Source organism: Phycodurus eques, chromosome 8 (assembly GCF_024500275.1).
Source record: "Phycodurus eques isolate BA_2022a chromosome 8, UOR_Pequ_1.1, whole genome shotgun sequence".
Lineage (NCBI taxonomy): Eukaryota > Metazoa > Chordata > Actinopteri > Syngnathiformes > Syngnathidae > Phycodurus > Phycodurus eques.
The window spans coordinates 16,621,412-16,647,383 of NC_084532.1; the positions used below are offsets into that span (position 1 = coordinate 16,621,412).

General features: G+C 40.3%; 1 protein-coding gene across 2 annotated transcripts in view; it reads right to left on the reverse strand.

Annotated features, from left to right (window-relative positions):
• ano8b (anoctamin 8b) overlaps nucleotides 1-23,974 on the reverse strand; it is a 36,528-nt gene extending 12,554 nt beyond the window's left edge. For both annotated transcript variants that reach the window (XM_061684120.1, XM_061684119.1), the window contains exons 1-6: nucleotides 23,502-23,974; nucleotides 5,976-6,086; nucleotides 4,449-4,581; nucleotides 394-532; nucleotides 227-323; nucleotides 24-140 (exon numbers count right to left, since the gene is read on the reverse strand). In XM_061684120.1, coding sequence (XP_061540104.1) covers nucleotides 24-140; nucleotides 227-323; nucleotides 394-532; nucleotides 4,449-4,581; nucleotides 5,976-6,086; nucleotides 23,502-23,682 — 778 coding nt within the window. In that variant the 5' untranslated portion in view covers nucleotides 23,683-23,974. The remainder of the gene's footprint in view (nucleotides 1-23; nucleotides 141-226; nucleotides 324-393; nucleotides 533-4,448; nucleotides 4,582-5,975; nucleotides 6,087-23,501) is intronic.
• Nucleotides 23,975-25,972: the final 1,998 nt, after the last annotated feature.

Sequence of the window (25,972 nt, forward strand, 5' to 3'; positions counted from 1 at the left end):
CCTGATATTGTGCAAATATTCACCTAAGGGCTGTTTCTCACAAACGGCCTGGACCCAGGACTTCATTAGGTGACTCAGGACGCGCTGTTCGTGGAGGGGAAACATCTGCTGGATCACGCCTCGTGCACTCAGCTCTGGGACTAGGATGATTTGGCACAATCATAAATCAACTAAACTCGGCTGTTTTTTCACATTTATTTACAATAATGGACATGATGCAGCTTACTGATTGGTTGACCTTCCAGGAAGTTGATATTATGAAGCACCTCCCCATGTTTGGCACGTAGATTATCCAGCCAGTATTTAATGATACTCTGCCTCTCCTGATGACAGAACAAAGTCATATGTTGCAAGCATGTGCACGCATGCATATGTGCGCATGTGTGAGGTGACCTGCGAGGTGAAGAAGCACAGCTCGCTCTCGATGTTCTCATAGATGTAGTCCTCCTCGCAGGAGAAGTTCCGGGTTCCTGCTCCGAACTCGGGCTTCACCGCCTTCCTCAGGCCGATCTCTTCAGCACCTCGCAACAAGCTGCGGCAGACAAAACATCTTTATCGATGTGTCTTCAGTCTGTCACGATAAAACAGAGAAGCTGTTCATACCTTTGATCATTCAATGGAGTTTTACAGTACAGTGTTCCCTTGCTATATTGCAGTTCACCTATTGTGGATTCAGTACATTGCAGATATTTTTTCATATTCATATCGTGCATAATACACCATATCGCGGGATTTTGAGTCTATGCTTTTTTTTTTCCGGGGAGGGGGTGGGGATAGTAAAATAAACACTTCCTAGCTCAAAACATTAAACCTGTAAAAAAAATATCTTTTTAAAATAAATTCATCAAAACACATTACAAGGAATAAAATGTACATACTGTACAGTACTATTGTGCATTACTGTATGTCTAAGAGTTTAAAAGGTGTTTAAGCGTATAGAAAGTGTTTATAAGAGTATGTTAGAGGTTAATAGAAATGTGGGGGAGATTAAGAAGAGTATGGAGAGGTTCATAAAGCTTTAAAATATGTATAAATATTCAAAAAAATTCACGGATTACTGCTTTTCTAAAATAATTTTTTTATTATTTACTTAATAAATTTTCTATGATTGCTTTTATTATTCATCCATTGTATATTACTTTTCCTGAGCCTCTTCCAGCTGATTTGGGCCAAGCGGCAGATACTACAACTTGACTGATCACAAGTCAAATGAGTGGCATACTTAAATATTGTGTTTTACAGACATTGTCACTGGCCTTTCGAATACACATTTTCAGTAGTAATAATAATTGTTATTTTCTTGTTCTTGTTAATTGTGCTGCGATTGGCTGGCAACCAGTTCAGGGTGTACCCCGCCTCCTGCCCGATGTACAGCTGGGATAGGCCTCCAGCACGCCCGCGACCCGAGTGAGGAGAAGCGGCTCAGAAAATGGATGGATGGATGGATTGTTAATTGTGTGTGCAATAAATGGGTGCAGTGGAGTCACACTTTGTGCTTGTGCTTTCTTTCTGTTGCCTTATGAACAGTGACGTATCATCTTTCATCGTCTTACCAGCTCTCCTGTGCTTCATCCTCATCTCCCTGTCCCCTCATCTAATTTCCCTTCAACCTAACCACCCTGCCCCCCCCCCCCCATCCTTCTGTTTCGCATCCCCCTCACCCTCCCTGGCTCTTAGTCCTTTTTATATCTCATTCCTCCCCTTTTATCCTATCATCCTTCCCTTCTCCCCCCTCTGTCCTTCCCAGAGGCTAAAGTCAGCTGGAACAATTGCAGCCACACGTCCTCTGTTCCCTGCATGCTGTTAGCTCACCTCTCCTCTTCACATTTATGTCCATACACATGATCGGGGTAAAGCCTGCAACCATCATGTACTGCCAGGCTCTTGGGGGAACAATAATAATAAAGCGTGTTCAACACCATGATGGTTTACAGAACTGCAAAAAAAAAAAAAAAAAAAAAAAAAGCTGTAAGCTTGTGTGTCACTACAATCCAGGTCTCAGAAAAGGAATCAGGCATGGTGAACCTCTGAAAAGAGAGCTTCTGATTTGGGGGGGGGGGGGATTGAACCCCAAAAGTTTTGTATAATACCAGTGGTACCTTGACTTAGTTGAATTCGTTCAGTGACCAAACGCAATTTACTCAAATAGATTTTCCCCACTGAAATAAATGGATATTCCATTAGGTCATCCATTCCAGACCCCCCCCCCCCCCCCCCCAAAAAAAAATATTGTGTTTTTTGATAAAGAAAATGATCACTGTATTATATAAAAAGTGAGTTTCAGTAGCTCATAAAGTTTCAGTAGCACATCTCTCTCATAGTCAGAGGCTGGGTGTGACTGTCGGCTCAGGGCTTCTCCACATGTATGTTTTTATCCGGGTACAGTACTCCAGTTCCGGCAACATGAATATAACATGCATGTAAGACTTCACAGTGGACCCCTGTTATTTGCGAAACAAATGTACTCCCCTAATTTTTGAATACGTGGGGATATACTGCCAATAAGAGTTTTCAGGGTTGTTAGATGGAGACACACATACTGGCACTGTGTATTATGCATGTGGTAATGAAACTGTTGCTCCAGAAAAGGTGAATGCTCAAGGTGAAATTGAAAGGACAGAATCGTTTCTGGGTTAAATTCTCTGACAGAATGTAGGTCAAGCTCACTGGCAGCAGGTTCGTAAGTGCTCACCTTTTTTTGTGTGTGTGCGCGTGCGTGCGTGTGAAATCTTTCTCCTTGAGCATTTCATCTTAAGCCTGCTGGTACACTTTGAGAAAGTGGTCCCTCTAGCCTCCTACTGCATTACCTCACTTGCTGTCTTCCTTTTCCATTATCTTCATCTTTACCTCAACAGCACCACTAGTATACTTTTACCCCACTTCATTCTTTTTTTTTTTTACCACTTCTTATTCCATTTTCACATAAGAGTTAGCAGAGACAACTAAATGGAACAGCGTGTGCCACCCTGACCTTTTGGGTTGTATTTTCAATATGCACTTACAGTAAGTCCACACTGACAGTAAAATGTTCCTGTGCTCATTTGGTGATTATCTTGAAAACAAGAGAACTGTGAGTTTCACCTGGATGCTGTGATGGAGTGAAACTTTAAATAACCTGCAGCCAAGCAGTCACCAGGAGAGCTGTGGAGTGCTGAGACATCACAGCAGCATCAATGATAATTTGCTATGTAAGGGCTGTGCTAAGAAGAGCTGCAGCTAAATATAACAGCATGATAAACTATGGCCATAATTTACCACAAAAATAACCTAGTAATATTTCTGACTAACATCAAAATAAATCCCAGGTCCATTTAAATCAGCTTCGAAGGCAAAAAAAGAACAGAACCGATAAAAACAAACTACAATTGCCGAAACATCCATCCATTTTCTACATTGTTTGAGCTGGAGCTACATTGTTTGAGCTATCCCCACCAAATTTAGAAAAGACCACGCTGGAATGGTCATCAGTCAATCAAGGGCACACAAAGACAAACAACCATTCACACTGACATTCACACCTATTGACAATTTAAAGTCTTCACTTAACCTAACATGCATGTTTTGGGAATGTGGGAGGAAGCCGGAGTACCTGAAGAAAACCGACGCAAGCACGAGGAAACATGCTAAGTCCGCACAGGACGGCCGGAGCCGAGATTCAAACCCGGACCTCAGAAATAATGTTCAAACATGCTGACCAACATTCCACCGCGTTGCCTCGTCTGTTAAATTGTGAACTTCATTTCTTTCATTACAATACTGCACAGTCCACACATTACCCTCAACAAAATTATAAAAGTAATGTGTCATATATTCATAATAGATATTCTTTTTGAATACTCAATATTAGTGATATAGTTTCTCAAAATAATTGATCCATTTTGGTTTGCAGAGTTATACGGGATTGACTAAATCTCCCATGAGGCTATTTTAAGATGTAATTAATTTCGGAAGTGTTACAATTCAGGTTGTATGACTAAATTGTCTCTAAAGATCATATTAAAACTTTACAATCACTTCTTTGCAATAATTTAAATAGAGTACTGTTTTTTTGGGGGGAGTACATACTTTGGCGACATCTTTCAGTCTTATTTACAAATTTAATTTGAAGGATTTATCACTGTGATATCATAATTTCAAATAATTGCTTGCCATCTTTGTGGCAGGAGGGTGGATAGCAAGTCTGCTTCATAGTCAAAACGTCCGTGTTCAAAGCTTAGCTCAAGTTTGCGGTACCTCATCTCGCCAGAATTCAGTTGGGTACGATAGACTCATGACCCCAAACAGGATAAGCGGTGGAAAACCGCTGGAGGGACGAATCTTTGGATTGACTCTGAGGAATCATACTGTGTTGCCTCATTTTGAACGCCCACTAAAGTTGACCAATATGGTACCTTGTCCAACAAAGGGTTAAGAAAAGAAGCAGTCAATCTCCGCGTGCTCTTTCTTACTTCTCATAGGTGGCGGTGACGAAGAACGCGTAGACGCGCGTATGCTTATGATGACGGATTTGGATGATGAGCTCTGGGATTCCCAGCCGGATGTGGTTCAGTAGCCATAGCAACGTGTGGTCATCTGTGGTATCTGTGATGCAGATGGATGATAAAAAAAACATTTTCAACTAGCCCCTTGCATGCACCTTTGTGCTGCTGAGCGCTCCGTTGGTCTGTGCTTATATGCTCAAGTAGCAGCTGAGGGTTAAGTGATGTACAAACAAACCACTCTGCTCCACTTCGTCAAGTGCATTTTGGATTTTGGCTTGTATGAAACATTCAGTTCATTTCCCAAATTTTGCAGACTAAATGTTTTAAAAAAGCTTTAAGTACTATTATTTCTCTGCAATTATCACTCTTAAGCTCATGCTCAGTGCATTTTGATTATTGTACAGACCTACTCTGGTCACCATCTTCATACTCTAATTGTCCGTTATTTTAATCATTAAATGCTAAAAGCCCTGAAGTCATTTTCATGACATCACATTTTATTACATAAATATATTTCATGGATAAAGGCGAAGCCTGTTCGTACCATCAGGAGGAGTTATGCTCAAAAGCATATGCACTGTAATTATTCATGGCAAAAAAAAACATTTTAGAGTTCCGTATTTAAAAAAAAAAACCTTTGTTGAGAAAGTGAATTTGTATTTGTTGAATTTATATATTTCAGTTGCAAACGACACATGATAGCTAAAAAAGACTAAGATGTTTTGTTGTGAGATATTGTGTTATGTTTATAATCTTTTACATTCTGACAAAAAGTTCACGTCCAAAATTATTCATACCCTTTCTCAAAGCATGCATTTCCAATGCTCTGAATTTAGAGTTGATTACAATGCTCCAGTCGAGATTGTGCTCGATGTTACCAGGATCGTTTGAAATGGGGAAACGAGATTGTGTTTCCTCACAATTGTCCAAGAAGATCGGGGATGGCGATGATTTAAAAAAAAAGCAAAACACTGTGAAAGTGCGAGAAAAAAAATTTGTACCGGCATTACCAGATAACTAGCAACCCTTTATTGTTCAGTTTTTTTGTCAATGTCTTTATGTCTCAAAAGTGTTCGCTGTCAATTGACTGTCTGTTGTCGTATTAGAGCGGCTCCAACTACCGGAGACAAACCAAAATGATGAAATAACTGTCGTTATTTTACACATTGTGGCATTTCCATGAAGTTGTGTTAAAATCTACTACACTTTTCAATGTTATTATCGTGTCTTTCGGGGGGCCTGCACATGAAAGGCTGACCGTGACTGCAAGACTGCATGTGAATCACATTATGGTTGAAAATTGGTCAAGAGTTAATTTAAAGCCATTTCAGGTTGTCCATTTTTTGTACAACTATATCAAAACACAGTATGTTATATTGCACACCAGTTAACCGTGGTAGGGTATTGCGAAAGGAAAGTATGAAACACTATAATAAATATTTACTTGTTTGCATGTTTTGGAACTACAATTGTTAGTGTGTTTGATTGTTTGACCTGCAAATGTCATGAGGACGTCACAGTTCTCTGTGGGCACCGTCTTCATCCAAGACTTATGAGACATGACGTGTCTCCCAGCCTGCAGCAGCCTCTTTCCAAACAACTTATCTGTGTGGGTGAGAAAAGCAGAAATGGGGGACAAGCACACAGAGTGGGTCAGCTTTTCACAATGACACAGCGGAAGGAGCAAGGATATATCTTTAAAAATTGGCAAGCCCCTTTCGACTGGACATTTAAATATCAGACCAATTTATGTCACAATATGAGATTGACAGAATCCATCAGGGGCTTCTTACAGTATATCACATTAATATCATATTAAAGGTAATTACTAGTTTTAACAGTAGAAAAATGGCACATCTTTATCTCGGTTTGGACACTTTATTCATGAATCATCACGCATCTAATATGTTTTCTAGTTCACTTTATGTTTGCATAGAATATAAATCCAGCAATCAGATAAAAATGAAAGATTTTTCCCTGGTCCTAAATAATGATAATGCAGCCTGGAGGTAGAGAATCCCATATGAAGCCAGCAATCAGTTACTACTTTAAAGAAATGTATTTGATTCTCCAAAACAAAAGTGTAATTGGGTGTTAGATGCAAACATGCTCACAAAGAGAGAAAGAACAAGGCCATAACCCAGCCGCAAGCATGTAATGCAGTAAATCACTTAAAAGGCATCGGTGCACTGTTACTTGGTGCATCAGCTTCCTGCATTACAGCAGTTAGTAACTCGTGAGAAGAACGCGAGCAAGCAGTGAAAAGCTGTTACTCCTGGAAGTAACGTTGCTGCTTACAACAAGCGCAGGCTTATTGTTTCGGAAATTAGGTCCTCTTGTTGGTGGATGCAATGACACTCTGTCATCTTTGCTTTCCTGCAGCTGTTTTCAACACCCTAGCTCCACAACAACGGTGATTAAGTGCAGCTACCTCTGCCCAAACAAAGCAAAACAACTGTATTCCGTTATTTTAACGGTGGAATCAAGAGGAAGCTGCCACTCCGGAGTGGCAGCTTCCTCTTGATTCATGCAAAACTAAGAAGGGCTATGTATGCTTCTCTATTAGTATATCTCTACAAGTATAAATACACCTACTATCTAGTATTCCATGTACTTTTTGTATACATTTTTTACACCAACCTAACTTTACAACTTTACATTAAAAGACTGCCCAAAATATTTTGTCATGAGAATCAAAAGAAAAGAAAAAAAAAAGCATTGGGATTGAAATTGGATTTCGAGGCAAAAGAGCATTGGTATAAAAATAATTGCTTCTGTACTTACAAAAGACTATGACAACCTTATCTGCTTCCACGCAGCTCTTCCACTGTGAAGGTCAAATTCAAACACTGCAACAGTGCGTTCAGAAGAAAGATGGTATTTAAATTTTTAATCCTGACAAGTACCCACACAAGATACTGAAATGTGACTGGCCACAGTGTGCATTGGCTCAAATGCTGCAGACAGCGCGGTGGCATGCCTGCCATTCTAAGGAGTCCTCTATTCATTGCTGTGGGCAACGCACAGTCCAGCAACAGCAATCAGACTACTTAAAATGCTTTCATAGTGCTTCGTTTTATCAGCACCGTCTGAGCTGAACGACAGCTTTTCACAAAGAACCCACCTAGACTTGATTGACCAGACCAAACTATGTCTGCCAGTCATTAAAGTGCTTTGGGGATTTGATCCCTATTGATTGATTGGATTGACTGATTTGAGTAATGTTATTTTACTTTAAGAATTCATATTTTTGGGTGTCCCGATCCGATCTTTGAGATCGGAAATCGGTCTGATACCTGCAAAAAAAAAAAGGATCGGATCAGATCGGAGTGGATTTAAAATCTCAGATTGTACTCCTCTCATAGAAGCAGTCCATTCCATGCGCCGCTATCAGCACGTCTATCAAGCAGCGCCCAGTCCACGTGATCACAACAACAGGCTGCTAAGGTGCTAACATAGTAGCAAGGAGTAAGTGTCAATGTTGCTTGCTTAAAGTCGTTTATTGACACTCCAGTTGAGGTTCACTGTAAAACCAAACACACGTAACAAAAGAATTACACCTATTGAATGCTCAAACACATCACATACCTTTTGTTCACAAAAAAAATCATTGCTCAAAGCTAACACACAATGAAGGAAAAACGCAATTGACGAGCTAATGAAAATTAGCATCTAACTTATGGGTACGTTCGGAAATTCACTCTAAGTGTTGCACCACATTGCCCCTCAGAGGTCAAGACGTGCACAGCAGTTACTTTATGTAACCCATTGCTTAGTAATAAACGGGTCCATTTTTCTCATACCTACTGATGCTGATCATTGTTCTCTGAGTGATATCACTTGATCAAGTCTTTTCCAACATTCCATAAGACAAAATAAGTAAATTATGTATGATTATTGCTGAAATCAGATCGGACCGATATCGGCCAAAACTCAAGGCTGCAATATCTGTATCGGATTGAAAGTAAAAAAGTTGGATCAGGACATCCCTATACAGCGGCTGAAATAAGTATTTAACACGTCACCATTTTTGTCATTAAATATATTTCCAAAGGTGCTACTGACATGAACATTTCACCAGATGTTGGTAACAACCCAAGTAATCCATAGATACAACGAAAGTAGAACAAATAAGGTCAGAAATGTGTTGTTGTGTGTAATAATGTGAAATGACACAGGGAAAATGTATTGAACACATGAAGAAAGGGAGGTGCAAAAAGGCATGGAAATGTATGTATGGATTACTTGGTCTGTTCCCAACATCTGGTGAAGATTTCATGTCAATAGCACCTTTGGAAATATATTTATTGAGAGAAATGGTGACGTGTTAAATACTTATTTCAGCCGCTGTATATAACACTATATAATATTATCCCAAGACAATTACCATTATCTAAAAGACTTTGCTAAATTATTAGTGATAGGTGTTAAAGGGTAGAAACCTTTAAGGGAAATTTTGAAAAAATTACAAGTTGGACACTTTCCACAGAGGAAATGAGAATGTAACTTACTTTACAAAAATCGAGCCATTCCATTAAATAGTAACCTGCAGTTCTGCACATTTCCAGTTTATTCACAAACTCAAATAATCTTGTAAAGTCTCAGAAATTCCCATGAAAACTTCCAACCACGCCACCTTGTATGTGCAAAATGAACAAGAAGGTTAACTATAAAGCAAGTGATCTTCTTTATGGGTGAAGAACCCCTTTTAATCCAAACTAATTATTCATTTCTAACTGTCTAAAGGAGATCCTAAACTCCACAGTCAGTTTGAAGTTTCAACTTAATGGTACACAGAAGTCCTTTTGTTGAAAATGCCTGTGTCATGATGAAGTCATTCATGACCCAATCATCAATAAAAGGCATAGAGGTCACATCTCAAAGTACAAGTAAATATTCAGGGGAGAGAAGATGCAACACCTTATCTGTTTACAAATGGTTCTAGTCTTAACGAGTTTTTCATGACCTATTGTTCAACCCCAGGTACTGATTTCACAAGGGGAATCAAATTATCTTTATTTGTTCTAGGTATATTTCTAACAAAGTGACCAGGGATGGGAAAGTCTGGACCTCTCTGCTCAGGCTGGTGCACCCGTGCCACGAAGCATCCCCAGATAAATGAAAGAGGAGGGATGGAGGGTATATTTAACAAGTTTAGTTGTGTGTGTTTACTGAAGATTTATTGTATGTCCATGGTCATTAATTTTATAAGATAGCCGCATGCTTTTTGTTCGATGTAAATATAGCTTTAAGCACGGTGACCTGCAAGTGCAAAACAATATAACAAATTGTGAAACACTTTAACATTTAGTAAACACAAAAACAAAAGACGAAACACTTTAACATTTTAGGAACCACGAAAACAAAACACGAAACACTAACATTTCAAGAAACACAAAAACAAAAGCAGAAACACTTTTACAAAAAGACGAAACAAATTACAATTGCGGAAACCCGGAAATGGAGAGGCCCATTTCACAGACATTCTTTGAAATCCCACAACCTTTGACGGCAGACTCGTCACCGTCCTTGATGAGGCCGATGACAGTGGTGTCATCTGCAAACTTCAGGAGTTTGACAGTCGGGTTCGCTGAGGTGCAGCCGTTCGTGTAGAGAGAGAAGAGCAGCGGAGAGAGGACACAACCTTGGGGCGCCCCAGTGCTGAGGCTGCGTGTGGATGAGGTGGCCTCCCCCAGCCTGACCTGCTGTGTCCTGCCCGTCAGAAAGCTGTAAATCCACTGGCAGATGGCAGGTGAGATGCTGAGCTGGAGAAGCTTGGATGAAAGGAGTTCAGGGATGATGGTGTTGAACACTGAGCTGAAGTCCACGAACAGGATCCTCGCGTAGGTCCCTGCACTGTCGAGGTGTTCTAGGATGAAGTGCAGTCCCATGTTGACTGCATCATCCGCAGACCTGTTCGCTTGGTAGGCAAACTGCAGGGGGTCCAGCAGGGGACCTGTGACACTCTTGAGGTGGTCCAGCACGAGACGTTCAACGGACTTCATGGCCACAGATGTCAAAGCGACAGGCCTGTAGTCATTCAGACCCGAGATTGCAGGTTTCTTGGGGACTGGAATGATGGTGGAGCGTTTGAAACAGGATGGAACTTCGCACATTTCCAGAGATCTATTGAAGATCTGAGTGAAGACTGGAGCGAGCTGGTCCGCGCAGACTTTGAGGCAGGATGGTGACACATGGTCCGGGCCTGCCGCTTTGTTAATCTTTTGTTGTTTGAAGATGCGTCTCACATCCTGTTCATGGATGGTTAACGCAGAAGTCAGAGGTGTGATTGTGGTCGCGGGTGCGGCTGGGTGGGTGTGTGGTGTGAAACTGTCCTTTTCAAATCTGCAGTAGAAGGTATTCAAGTCGTTGGCTAGTGTGCTATTGTTCTCAGCTTGGGGGGATCGTCGCTTGTAATTAGTCAGCGATTGGAATGCATGCCAGATGCGTGTGACGGCATCACTCCTTTGCAACGTAAGAGGAATCATTGAGCGGAATCGTAAGGCAAGCAAACAAACGATTCCCAGGAATGGAATAACTGGGAAAGAACATATTTCCATCTGTGTTGTCCGTACAGGTACAGTATGTGAACACGGCCATGAGCCTGAGAGAGAAAGTGGCAGATAATAGGGTGAAGCCACAGATGAAACAGTAAAATTAAGGTCACAGACCCTTGAAATCCTGCTGTGTGATGCTCCTTGATAAGTGGCTGCTCTCTATGCGCGACTGCAGCAATTTAGTTTCATCTTCCACACTGGTACAATCTATGATGAGAGAGTAGTTGTACAAGAAGAAATAGAAGTAGCAAACACATACAAACACTCAAGACAACCAGTTGCTCCTCTATTTGTGTCCTGCAACAGCCTGAGCTTCAGGTCGCTTCCCAACTGGCTATCATTCTGTTTTACGTCACAATCACGACGTCCGTGACTTGATCAAAGTCGGTGTTAACCATAGATTTAACATTCATACTCGGGACTTGAGGGACAAGACTTACTTGTGACTTGCAAATCAATGACTTAGTCCCACCTCTGTTTTTAACACACTCTACACCACAGGAGAATCGCCCAGGATAATCTTTTAGACCCTTTGCTGACTTTGTTTGCAAGGAAGGGAAATCGCTCAAATTTGGCCTGCTCGTCGGTATGTATTTTCCCCACTTGACCAGAGATGAGAGCAGAGAAAAAGTACAATATTGCTAATCAATAAAACGAGGCAAAGAAGAACGGAAATAGTGTTGTATATAGCCAACATCATAAGGAGCATTGCGTTTAAAAGAGCAATACAACTTTATCATTCCGAAACTCACAAAGAAGCTTTCAGATAACATTCTGTCATGTTTCAGCAGATTCAAAGGACAGCAAATGCTGCTAAAAATTAGCAAAGTGCCCCGTGCCAACACATATCGTTAAATATAAAAACAGCATGTCATCCTACCCAGTGGAAGACATTCTTGTAAATGTAGTCACGGGCATAAAATGAAAAAAAATAGTATATATCAAATCTAGTTTTCTTCTAACTGCAATCTAAAATAAAATACAAAAGAACTTTGTTGTCATTGTAGTTTTCCAAATGTCTACATACAGCATTAGGGAAACAAAAAGATGTCTTTTGAGACCTGAATCCTCAGTTTCACACCGGCATGACGAACTAATAAAAAAATAAAGTGTTTTTTGTTGTTGTTTTTTTTTTTTTTGTTTTTTTTTTTGGGGGGGGGGGGGGGGGGTGGAAACAGGAGGCTGAAGACGATGGCAAAACTTCCACAACAGCTTGGTAAATATGACTTTCAGTGATGCATAATAATAGTGATACAGACACAGAATACTGAAGCCGGATAGCATGATAGAGCTACTAGCAGACAATATTGGGAAAGAGGTTACAGGTAAAGAGGGTAAATGAAACAAATAATGAACATAACATCAGTAAGAGGCTCAGTTTTGAGTACGCTATCCAGCTGTCAACTCTGTACGATAAACCAACATTACGGATGACAAGTTCCGTTTCAAACTTGCTACCAACTGTCCGCATGACTACACTCACACTCACACGCTTGCACAGACGCTCGCACACAAATATGCTAGCGAAAAATGCACACACGCAAACATATCAAGGACAGAATATGAACACACTGTACAAACAAAGCAGTGAGTCATCAAATATGAACTGTCCACAATAAATGTTTGACACACAAAGATGAAGCAGAAGAAACTGTGACTTGGATGTCTTGGGTAAAGAAAAAGGAGCTGTCAATCCAAATTCAAGGTAACATTCTCGAGGCATTTGGAAAAAAAAACAGTCCATTCTACAGCTTTCCTTCATGCCGGCAATGATTTCAACATCTATGTTTTGGACAAGGACTTAGACATACAAAAAATCTTTATGCCTCCAACTTTGTGGGAACAGTTTATGGAAAGTCTGTTCCAACAGGACTGTGCCCTAGTGCACAAAGCAATGTCCATAAAGCTGTGGTTCTTAACCTCGGTGGACGGAGTGAACCTTACAAGTTTATTCTGCACATTCACAAAACCCCTCACAATTGGAAAAAATAAATCTGGTTTATTTCAAATTCAAAAGAGTTATATATTTTATTTGTGCTTAAAATGAACCAAACATCAGTTGCACACAACATCACTGAGTTCAAAGAACAAAACCCACAAAAATGAAATTCACAACAACAAAAAAACACACAATCCGATTCAATGAAAATGTACTGTAAATGAATGTGGATTCTGCTGTTACCTTTCACCTTGGCAAGTGCCACTCTCATATCATTTCCACAGCAAAGTCTGTTCCTTTTCTTTGCTTTTATGTCGACAATCCTGTTCATTAAGATACGTCCAGTATAGTAACCAGTCTGCTTTTCCCTCTTGTTGGTATATTGCTGTGTGCCTACGGCAATGCTAAGGTAGTAGGGGCAATGTGTCTGCGCAGTCCATGTTTGTGGACGGAACGAAAACCAAAATAACAAGGATGCCTTCACATTGTGCTTCATATGGTTGCACAGAATGCCGTACATTCACAATAAGGGAAATGGGAATGAACTGTCTTAGCCTCGGTAAAAAGATTTTTGTGGCTCTTTCTTCAAATTTTCTGTAGTAATAGCACATGCTGTAATGTTGACAAAACAGTAAACCTCAAGAAAATTGGTTGAGAAATGAGCAAGCGTCGCTCATATTTCTTTTTAATGTCAATGCATTGCCTTTGATAATAACGTTGCCCCCACCAATGTGGCCGCCACATTGGGACACCACTTAGTCGGGCTGCTACGGTGCATAGATGCCTTCTAGTATTTATATAGTCTTCTATTCATGTGTGTATTGCTGTTTGTACGTTGAAATCAATCCGCCAACCCCTCCCCTATTAGAAGCGCCGTCTGACGGCACACAGCAATGCCGCTCCATTTCAACTCAAGGCTCGGTGCCGTGACGGTTCAGTGCCTTGCTCAATCAAATAGGGATCACAACATTCCATCCATCCATCCATTTTCTGACCCGCTTATACTCACAAGGGCCGTGGGAGTGCTGGAGCCTATCCCAGCTATCATCGGGCAGGAGACGGGGTACACCCTGAACTGGTTGCCAGCCAATCGCAGGGCACATATCAACAAACAACCATCCGCACTCACATTCACACCTACGGGCAATTTAGAGTCTTCAATTAACCTACCATGCATGTTTTTTGGGATGTGGGAGGAAAACCGGAGTGCCCGGAGAAAATCCATGCATGAGGATCTCAACATTAATCAATTCAAACTTTAATATTTTTCCCCACTTTACGGTTTGCAGTGGAACTTGAACATATCACCTTTTTTTGCATAGTTTTGGATAAGAATGATCTGGTAAAAAAAATTGTAAGTTACATGTCAAAAAGTGTCCAAAGAAACCCCATAGAGCATCAACACAAACAATGAATTTGCATACGAAAATGGGGATCTACTGCTTGCTCTCTGGAGTTATGGAAAGAATGTGTCTCTGTAGGTCATGAATAGCCTAAGATTTTTTTTAATCATTATTATTTGTTAGTTTTAACTAAAACTGGTCAGATGCTTATGAAGTCTACAGCAATTCCCATTTACACTTATCTACTTTGAAGTGTGTTTAGGGCACTGATATTATAGTAGTACATGCTTCTGCCTTTTGTGCAGATGGCACGGATTCCATAACCATACCAGTGCCCCAATACCGAGCCACAATCAGTCCCAAGCCCTGATTAAAAAAAAAAAATATGATTAAAAAAAGGTGGGTTGCGTCAGAAGGGCATCTGGTGTAAAAACTGTGCCAAACAAATAGAGCGAGTGACTCGCTGCGGGGAGCCCTGTTGAGACAAGTATAAAGTCGCAACAACAACTTTAAAGCGTGTTTAGGTTTAGTATAGTTTCGATTTTGACAGCAGCCCATTCAGGCAAAGAACTATGCAACATAACCTTGTGGATATAACGTAAACTCAATGAAATAAACATTACCAATATTTTTTTACTGATGAAAATGAAAAACATATTTGCTTTCAGATTGCTTAAATATGACTAAGCAGCAGCACAGTGGCCACAGTTGCTGCATCACTCTGTTTCATTCAGCTGGTTTATTAGGATTATACTGCAAAACCATGAGCGATTTATCTGCGCTATATATTATTAAAGTGAGGTGAAAAGGGGATAGGACCTGTCTGTATTTATCCAGGTAAGAAACAACAGGAATGTGGTGAATCCATCTGACACATGAACACTTCTCCTTTCGGTTGAATGTAGAGATTACACATTATGAATAAGCGTAAACGTGGTGATGATGAAGACAGTAGGATGAATAGCTGCCTTTGTGCAGCAAACAAGGCTCCTCCTTGCATAGTGGGCAACAGCCAGACTTGCAGAGAAAAGGATTTCAAATGAACTCACAACAACAGAATGTAGATTACACTTATACCAATGTCCTGTGAACCCTAGTAGCCACTTCTGTCTTTCAAGGTCAGTTCCATTTTCCGTTCCTGTAGCTGTAGTGTCCCAATAGTTTTACCTACGTAGTAGTGTATGAAAAATATAATAAATTAAGTCTTTCCAATTAATCTCATAACACTATGGAGTAAAATGATTACTCTGAGCCACTGACTGGCCTGTCTTCAAAAAACGAGTAAAAAGGACAGCGTGTTGAAATGGGTGACGTTTACATTCATTGCACATGCACAGCATTTCCAGTTCATGCTACAAACACTGTTGAAATAAATGAAGTATTGTACATTGTGTCCCTTATGAAGAGCAGAAACCACCTTAAGTATCCAGATGTCAAATAGTACTAAAACGACATCAGGATGAGTGACACAAACAATAAAATACCATAAAATGCAAAATTATGCCCATTCATGGGAGAGATAAGGTGTAAAATGTTTCCACTTCAAGGGTCTGGATGTGACTGTATCAGCTTTAAGAGCAGTAAATTCAGTTGATAATACTGCTTGTTTTCAGAGTCCCACCTATTTAGGCCTCAGTTATGTTATTGTGAGTTGAACTTACGAGTGAGATTGGCTTTGTATTGAGCCAGTGCCTTGGGGGTTTAGATGATAATTATAATCATTATATAATCAGAGCCTCTGCTAAAGTGAGACCATCAGAAACGCTGCTGGGCACAATAGCAACAAAATCGAATCAATTCAGCGACTTCAGCACAATTTGACGTCTGTGACCTAACCAATCTGTGTGATTACGTGATCCTCTTTAGGTGGAAAGGGAGTGAGGTCAATAAGCAGAGGAGCCAGTAATTATTATGTATTAGTGCATCATTCCTCATTCCATTTCCATCCAGCCTCAATGGCAGGCAGAGGAAGACACCATTGATGACTGAGGCAGCTTTGATTCCGGGTGCTTTCAGAAAAGAAGCTTAAAGCCGATCAATGCAGTTTTTCCTCACGACTCCTTTACCTCAGCGTGGTTCAGAAAAAAAATATTGAAGAACGTTAGAAATATACTGACAGGAAATGAAAAGAGAAAATAAGCACTTTTAGGACAATATAAGTAGCAAGGATAGTTGTGAAGTACTGCAGTAAGTTGTGAGTGACTAGAAACCAAACTACACAAATGATGTGACAGTTTAGGTCTGATGTGGTCATGTCATTATGTAAAGGATATTAAGAGGGGGATTCTAATAGTCCCACTCACATGTTGCTAATTAGAAAAAGCATAATAATAAAAATCAATATTGTAATAAACAAAGATGAAACAGTATCCTTATTATCATAACATTGCTAAAATAAATTAAACAAAAATCAGCGATACACACCTGAAACTGTTTACACATTTGTTTCCTTGTTCGTTAGGAGTTGTAAAATTGTAAACAGCAACAACTGAAATTAATTTTCATGCATATAAAACTCCACCCCAAACTACTTTAAGTTACTGAACAACAGTGATATAAAGTACTTAATAGCAAACCTGCCTTGGTGTACAATTTAGAGTGATGATCACAGAGATGAATCATAAATGTGAGTGTATATTGCAGTTTTTATGTGTCATTGACACTCGAGGGAATAGCCCAATTTATAGTATAACATTGCAGCTCCTTGCAGGCATGCCCATTTCTTAAGGTTAAATGCTGTGGCGTTATAGGGATCTCAACCATGACATAATAAATTGAGGCACCTAGTGACTAATGTTTCCAACCTTTGAGCTTTTATATCAACACGGAAAACAGATTAGAAAAGGAAAATTACTTTTCATAGAAATTATTTTGGTGACATCTCAGAGGAGAAACCATGGTGAAGCTTGTATCTGTCATCTCCAGCTGCGGGCTCTATTGTTAATGTTAATGTGTTGTTTATCCCATTGCAAAGCTGCATATAAATCACTCGCTCGACACACTTCAGTCAGCGATAAATCCCAGAGGCTGCCGAGTACTGATTTCGATTCTACAGTGACCACCATGATTCCATCAAACAGCGATCAACTGCAACAAGTAGGACAAATAGGCTGAAAATGTGCTGAGTGAAAGTGACTTACATTGATGAAATTAGAGGAATCTACTCCATAAATACTGTATATTAATTGGCCAGCGTAACAGAAGGAAGAAAAGAAAAAAAGAGCTGATGGAGGGTAAGAGCTTTATACACACTCAGAAAATACTTCTGCACTCACTCATGCGATCCAAATTCAAGGGATGTTTAAATTACCTTTACACAGATAATGCTCAATTTTAATTAAATAAGAAGAATACTAACGTATGAAATATTTTTCACATTAATACCTCTCTGAGCATTATTATCATTGTGAAGGCACTATTTTTGTTTGTTGCATTGCCCTGCGATTGGCTGGCAACCAATCCAGGGTGTACCCTGCCCCTTGCCTGACCCACGACCCTGTGAGAAGAAGCGCTACAGAAAATGGATGAATTTATTTCATAACAGATCCCAGTGCTTCCCTTGTTCATCACTGTCTTAGTGTTTGTTAGCATCCCCTCTTCTATTATGAGCCGTTTGACTCATTGTCATTCTCTCAAGTCTCCGCTGGAGGCTGTCAAGTGGCTAATGTGAAACTCCACATAGCATTCCTCACCCTGGTCTTTGGAATGCTCCCGGCTTTGCTTAGCAACTACAAAAAATGTCACAGGATAAACAAATCACAGGCCTACCCAATGCATTTTTCTCCACAATATCAATGACACATAGGAGGAGGACGACGGTTAGTGAATCTCCTCTGATTACATTGAATGAAGTCTAAAATAACAGATGCGACATGGTAGAAATTCTGCACGAAGCAGCATGCCATCTGTGCTTCAAGTATATTAAGCTGCAGGCTGTGCAACATCATTTTCTGCTTCAGTTTGATCAACTTAATGGCAAGAAAACAGAAATGGTGATTTAGAAGTTGGATGGCTAGAAGCAATGATCCATTATCTGTGGTGATAAAACCACTAAAAATTGAGAATCCAGGGCAGATAAATTGCCACCGGGCACAACATATGCCTTATCACATCTTAAAGAAGGGTTTGTAACTTCCTGAACAGTACTTTGTAATTTGTGACGCAGGTGTGCCATCATCGCTGGGTGGATTTTTAGAAACTAAAATATATATTTTTTTAAATGTGTCTGTTTTTGGCAGCAGCATCACCGATCAGCCACACTTTGTGTTTGTCTGTGCTCTCAGTTTGCTGTAGAATTTTCCTAAGGATGCTTAGAAGTTTATCAATTTGTCCTTCTGTGCTACCATGAAGACACGCCAAATTACATCCTCCATTAATGAAACAAAACAATACCAAAGGTTGTTTTGGGTTGACACTTTTAGGCAGTTATGGATTGATTCATTTTTATAAACTATTGATAAAGTATTTGTTACTACATTGCCAGCTTTCACTGACACCATGAGCAGAAGTAATTGACCTTATTAGGATTTCTAGGGGAAAGGTCAGGTGGCGTAGCAGTTTGTTTTTGTTTTTTTTGTTTTTTCTGGGGGGGGGTGGGTTGTCCTGTTCGGCTGTTAGGTCAAGCAAAACGGAAAATCTGTATCCCTTTTATGCCGGAACAGTTTTACTTTTTAAGCATCCGCTGTGGTTTCTTAGTATTATAATTGAGGTTTATTGAGAATCAGACTTGATCAGTCGAACAGAACAAACTTATTTATTGTTATTGTAACTTGCATAAATGCTGAGAGACAGTTAATGCTTCTTAAAGTTATTGTGCAAATAAATGCTAAAAGCATTCGACATATACCTAATAGCAGCACACCTCCTTCAGACATCAGAAAGCTGTATCACTCCAAACACCTATTTATTCTTAAATTTTGGATTTGTGTAATGTTACAGGCCAATGACGGGCTTATATTTATTTAATGGCAGGCGAACATCATTAATTCAGCATTCACAATTTATAATGGAAAACAATACCACAGTTTTCTGCAAAAAAGACCAGATGTTTAAGATGAAAATGAACTGTTTAGAAATAATGTGTGCCTGGCTATTTCATTTCCCACCCTTCATACTATGCCCAGTAAAATACATCGAGAGAAAATCAATCAAATTGATTGTAGCACTAACAACAACCACACACTGAACAACTCCTACTGTATTCTTTTATAGCCTCAATAGGTGTGTAATAAACATAAACATTATCCCACTAACACATTAGTTTCCAAGTCAGCTCAATGACCTGCCTCAAATATTCCCTTAGTTCAAAGGGAAAGAACAGGATATATGTTCTCTGTGGCGCATATGATAGATACAATAAGAGATCCATAGAGGGAGAGAGACGTTAAGGTGGAAGTCATTAGGGTGCAACACACCACTGGCATTGCCATTGCGTTTCACATAACATCAGCCCCTTCATTTGAGTGTTGTGGGAGGACGCAAAACCATTGCCTTACTATGACTGCCGCTGGGCAAATAAAACAATTCAATACGCTGCTTTCACCCCTAGTTCTGCTCTGCGCGACAGTACTTAAGTGATCTGCGTGAACAGGAACCTGACTCAAAATCTCAGAAACAAAGCAAAGGCAGGAAAGGAGAGTAAGTCAAGAGAACAAATCTCTCCTTGACAGATTTTACGAATACATTTTGCAGACTGTAAAGTGCATCTAATAACAGCAGGCATTGAGCTCATAGATGAGTTCACATTTTGAATCACCCCGCTGCCGCCGACTGGACCTTCCAAATACAGATGGAAAAAGTTGTTTTTTTAACTTAGCTTTTAGAGCAGCTGCTCCATCATCCTGGAATGATTATTAAAAGGGCTTCAAATATATCTGAACTGATTCCACTTAATGAATTAAAGTTGATTTTAAGGGACATAGAAAAACACTACTGCCAAATGTGCTGGTCACAGTAGCTGAACATGAGTTGAATCTTGCTAGTTGTTTTTTGAAATTTCAGGATTGTCTTTAGTATTGTTTTACATGTCTGTCATGTAACTTAATTATAGTAATACTGCCCTCTTCCTTGGTTTCTCTTGAAAATTAAATTTTTCATTGAATTAGTTACTGAACCAACAGCGCCCCTGCTGTTACAGCCAAATAGTCAACTCAGTTTCTCTTCTTCACTTCCTTCAAAACATATGACGATTTGACAAATAATTGAACACAATCTACAAAAACAACCTACTATTATGCAGGCTATTGTCATGATTGTTTTTGCACAAATAAGCAATAGAATGCCAAAGAAAATACCATAGTGGTTTCCCAACTACTGCACAGATAACATTCGCCATTTATCAAACAGATTAAATAAATCAAGATTCTTTCCTGACAAATTAGGTACATAAAATAAAAGATGGCAGTTAGGTGATAAGTCATTGGAGAAGAAGATTAAGCCTCACTCACTTGTCATGAAGAACACAAATCATTAAAATAATTAGTACTGGACCTGCCCAACAAATATTTTAAAAGGTTAAATATTAATACAATTTTGCTGCAGTGTCAATTAACTTACAAGAATGAACAGAGAGATCCACATTTCCATTTTAAACATGATCTGATTGCACTTTTCGTTCATTGTATGTATCTCACTGTATCTCGGCTGGCTAATTGGACATCCATAAATGACATGACCTGATTTCCACTACATAGACTCTCTCTATCAACAGTGGCCCCTGAGGAAACCCCAACTAATTGTTGAGATTTTTATGTTCGTCTTTCTCATGATGGCCGCTTAATAAATCTTTGAAGGGAAGAAAATTGGCATTTGTGTGATGAAAGTAGGAAGACAGGAACAAAGTCATCCAAGTCAACTGTGATGGGATTAGGAAAACGAGGCGGAGGCAAGAGGCGACGATTCATGCCTTCGGTGAGGAAAATCCTTGCAAGCAGAACCCAAAAATCTCAGTTGGAGAAATTACCCGGCTTTGGTGCAGTGCTGGATGACTGACACCGACACATGTCACAGCTGAGATGAGATATCATGATGGTAATCCCACTGAAGCCCCGCCAGTCCGGATCCATCACTCTCAATACCCAAGTGACAAAATCCCCAGTTACATAGTGGTAACAGTTCTCACGAGGCCAATAAATGCTTCAGATTTATAACACACACTTCTGACATGAACATCTAAAAATCAGATGTACATTATAACTCCAAAACAGAAACTTGAACATTAGTTCGGTACTTTCAGTACTTGTTCTTGAAAGATATTGTTTTATTGGATTGCCAGTACCTCGAACTATATTACCTATATTTTAGCTACAATCACCAGACACACATTAAGTACACCTGCTCAATCTAAAGTGATACAATACTATAGTATCAACAAATTTCACCAGTGCATTCAGTCCCCCCAAATTCAGTGGCTAAAATAAGACGCTGTACATAAGAGACACAGCTAAGTACAATAACCAAGCCATTAGAATACATATTTTACTTTCAATACATGTTGTAAACTCATAATTTAATGAAAAAAAACCTCTTGTAATAAAAACCCACAAAGACAAGATTGCTTCCTTGCTTACTCTGTCAGAAAAAGATTTGCCAAAACAGTTGTCAGATTTTGTGTATTAGAGTACATGGGATCACAACATGTAAAACATGGTGCTTCCTTCAATGTTAAGAAATGTGTTCGATTTTCAACAGTTTTTGTCAAGGTGTTAACTGGTTGATGATATCTGTTTCTATCCACTTGTGTACTGGAATGAATGAGATAATCAAAAACATGTAGGATGCATGATTGTGGTTGTCTACAACAATGACCAGGCATTTCAAGTTGTCTTTGTAAATTATTAATTTGGTGGCTGGTGTGTATTTTGTATGCATATCAAAATTAAAAGCATGGGTTGGATTTGATTGTCTCTCTTAAAATTGCAACATTGAATACAAATGGAGAATCAACAAACATTCATCTATGTATTTTCTAATATGTGCTATGTCAAACCAAAGATTTTGGGGACGGCCCTTAAGGGAATTTATCTGTGGGCGAATTAAAAAGGAACTTACTCAGGGGGGGGGGAATTTGAAAACCTGACGAAACACACTGCAATTAGCTCTCAACCTTCCTATCAGATACAGTATTGTGATATATTTAACATCTTTTGTATTGTCCTGTTTGCGCATTTGATCTCTGGATTTTGAACTCCACCGATGTCTGGGATTTACGCTTGGGGTCCTTTGGTCACATGCTGCATTCTTAACTACAAGGCCACTGCTGCCCCTCAAAACAAAGTTGGCTCAGCTTGACACTACTGTATACTGGAAACTACTGGGTGCCACCACCTCCACCAGATGACATCAGTCTTCTCTTCCAGTCAGCAGCAGTCTTCTCAGGTTACCTCCAGCAGGCACTCGCAGTGCCTGACAGTCTACCGCATCACTCTGCAGCAGCACTTGCAGTCTGCAACCCGCACACAGGAAAACAAACCTGGCTCCATAGCTGAAACTAGACCCCGTCTAATAATTGGTCTGTTTAGAAAATATTGTGCTATTGTTAAAAAGACAGCTATGATGAGGTGTTTTCATGCTGTCGCCAAATCAGACAAACCTATTTGAATGCGATGAGATGTATACAACACAGAGTTGCACCTAAACCGTTTGCATTGCTAACAAATAGCATAACAATTTGCACTGGGGCAATAACTGTGAAGTAGACCACAGCCACTCAGTGCATAGGTTAGAAATCTCTGGATGACATCATGAAGTTGTTAAACATTTGGTTACTAGGAGGGAAGGAAGCTCTCACAATTACCACAGAAGCGAATCCCTTCTAAAATAAAACCCAACTGGCTTGGATAAGCCCATAAATGCAGTGGAGGTACGGTACAGTATGATCCACCACAATAACAGACACCAGAAGGTCAAAGGCAGACTAGGTTCACAAATGGCCATTTTCCATCCATTATGTTTTATGTCGCTGATAACAGCGACAAGAACAGGTGAAAGGTTGTTGTTGTTTTTTTTTTTTTTTTTTTTTTTTTTTTTTTTACAGACGTCCAGTGTAATCTGGAGCTAATTTAAGGCAGCACGGTGCAGACAAAAGAAGGCTGCCTCGAAGTGTCTGACGCTCGTTTCGTTTCCAGCCATCCCACAATCCACCTGCCCGCACACTGCCATCGTCCCGGCCGGCCAAACTTACCCAGTACACCGGAGCCGGAGCTTAGCGGGAGGGTAGCGACCGTCTCCGGCCTCTCCGCCTCTGCCTGCTGCGTTCGGTGTCGGTGGCGGCCGCTCTCGGATCCGTCGCCGGCCGCTGTCGCAACGCCACCGGCGGCGGCCGCCACCGGGGCTGCGGCGCCTTGCGTCCCCGCGTCGGGCATGCTCTCTATCCGCGAGGAGCGACGCTTGCTGAGGGGATTCTCCTGGTGATCGAGCAGGGCTGTCGCATCTCAGGGTGAGGGCAGAGCATGGGAACGGCGCGGCGGTGGAGTTGGGTGTTCAATGAGTGTGAATGTGGCGTGAAGGTTGTCTGTGACTGTGCGGCGGTGGGACTGTGGAGCAGGATGCGAGGTTCCATGGAGAGCCACCCCGCGATGACTACTGGGGCGGGACCAAGAGAGGGGCGAGGGGCGAGGGGAGCGGGGGGCGGAAAGGGGGCTGGGCCACACGCACCTTCAGGACAATTCACCACATTAGCCGTATGTTATGGAGAAAATGAGCATTTTCATGATGGTTAATAGTGGAATGTCACAATCAGAAATCCAAGGTCACGGACTAGTAGATAAAAAGTAAATAAATATATATTTTAAATGTGTCTCTTGCATTATGTGTAAACCATGTGGAAAACCAGCATACCATACCATGTTGACTAATGACAAATGTGCACAATTTAGGCAATATCGCTTCATATGACAACCCAGATAAGTGAACGTTCCATCAATAAAGTCAAAAATTATAAAAATGAAACTGTTAAAAAAAGTCAATTTTGTTTTGTGTTTAAAAGTTTAACCATTTCAAAATCTCAAATAAACTAACAGATTGTATTACAAGGTAACACTTCGAGGTCATGTTTGAGACTACATCCGAATGGCACGTGAACAGAGAGAGCCAATCACAAGTGTCGGCTTTAGAATGAAGAAGTGATATGAAAAAAAAATCTAGCTTTTGTGGCACTTTTTCAAATGTAACTAAAATTGTAATCATCATGTAATTATCTTTGACAACACAATCAAAAGAACAAATCTATTGGGCTTCAGTTTGTCACTGAGTGGGTAGGGACTAAATATGGACTGCCTGGACCAAAGTCAGGCAATTGTACCACTACACATCAGTGTCTTTTATGTAAACTTATATTCTTCAAAACAAACAGTACTGGGTGGGATGGTGGACTACTTGTTAGGACAACAGCCTCACAGTTCTGAGGGCCCGGTTTCAAATCCGGCCTCCCCTGTGTGGAGTTTGCATGTTCTCCCTGTTCCTGCGTGGGTTTTCTCCGGGTACTCCGGTTTCCTCTCTAAAACACGCACGGTAGGTTAACTGAAAACTCTAAATTGCCCGTAGGTGTGAATGTGAGTGCGGATGGTTGTTTGTTTATATGTGCCCTGCGATTGGCTGGCGACCAGTTTAGGGTGTACCCCCCCTCTCGCCCAAAGTCAGCTGGGATAGGCTCCAGCATGCCTGCGACCCTAGTGAGGATAAGCGAGATGGAAAAATAAAATGAAAATGAACAAACAGTACTCGCGATTACGTGGCAGTAAGCTGATGCTTGGTATGTTCTGTTCCAATGTTTGTGTAACATTATGACAGAATAGTGGTTGGAGACAAGGATGTTTGTCCAGTGCTGATCAACAGCTGTTGGGTACACCTGTCCTGCCTCCTGTTCTTTACACACAATGGACAGCTGTAAATGATTGAGATCCTAGGTAAAGATTGCTTCTGGATCTTAGGCCATGTATCATTTGTGTATACACAACATGCCTTGGATGGTGTGTTTTATAGTGCAGCATTCATACAACCCCGGACCCCTGTATATCTCATATTAGCTTTTTTTTTGTTTGTTTGCTTTCTCTTATTATTTTGAACTGACAGACATATATGTCCCTGCTGTACGTCCCACTCACCATGTGTGGAATGTTGTCTGTGTTTCTGGCGTGAGGCACATAATACACTTTCATTCAAACATTCACTTACAACAACAGTAACAGATAATTGTGAAATATAAAGAACAAGGTGCAAACATTGCAGTGATAGCATATCATGGCTTAAACATCAAAAGAGTAAACTTTTGCAGGCTGCCAGTGGAAACCTGAATTTCTGTGTTCATGCTAATGAACACAGAAATTTCTGTGTTCATGCTAATGAAATTACATATCAAGTGTGGCAACTTCAGTATATCTATCTGCGTGCATAGTTTATATTTGATAACTATATCATTCCATATTGACTGCAGACCCCAATACCATTACACAGTAACGTTTGAGGATAAAGAGATGTTAGCTCGCAAATAAACAGAAACACACTAGTAGAAACTAATAACCATATTCACAAGACCACCCCAAAAAAATCCAATGGATGTTTTTAATGTTTCGTTTGTTTTTACATTTTTCGATGGCACTCACCTTTGTAACAAGGCTGAGGACCCCGAGCAGGACGGAATGAATTTCAAGACGC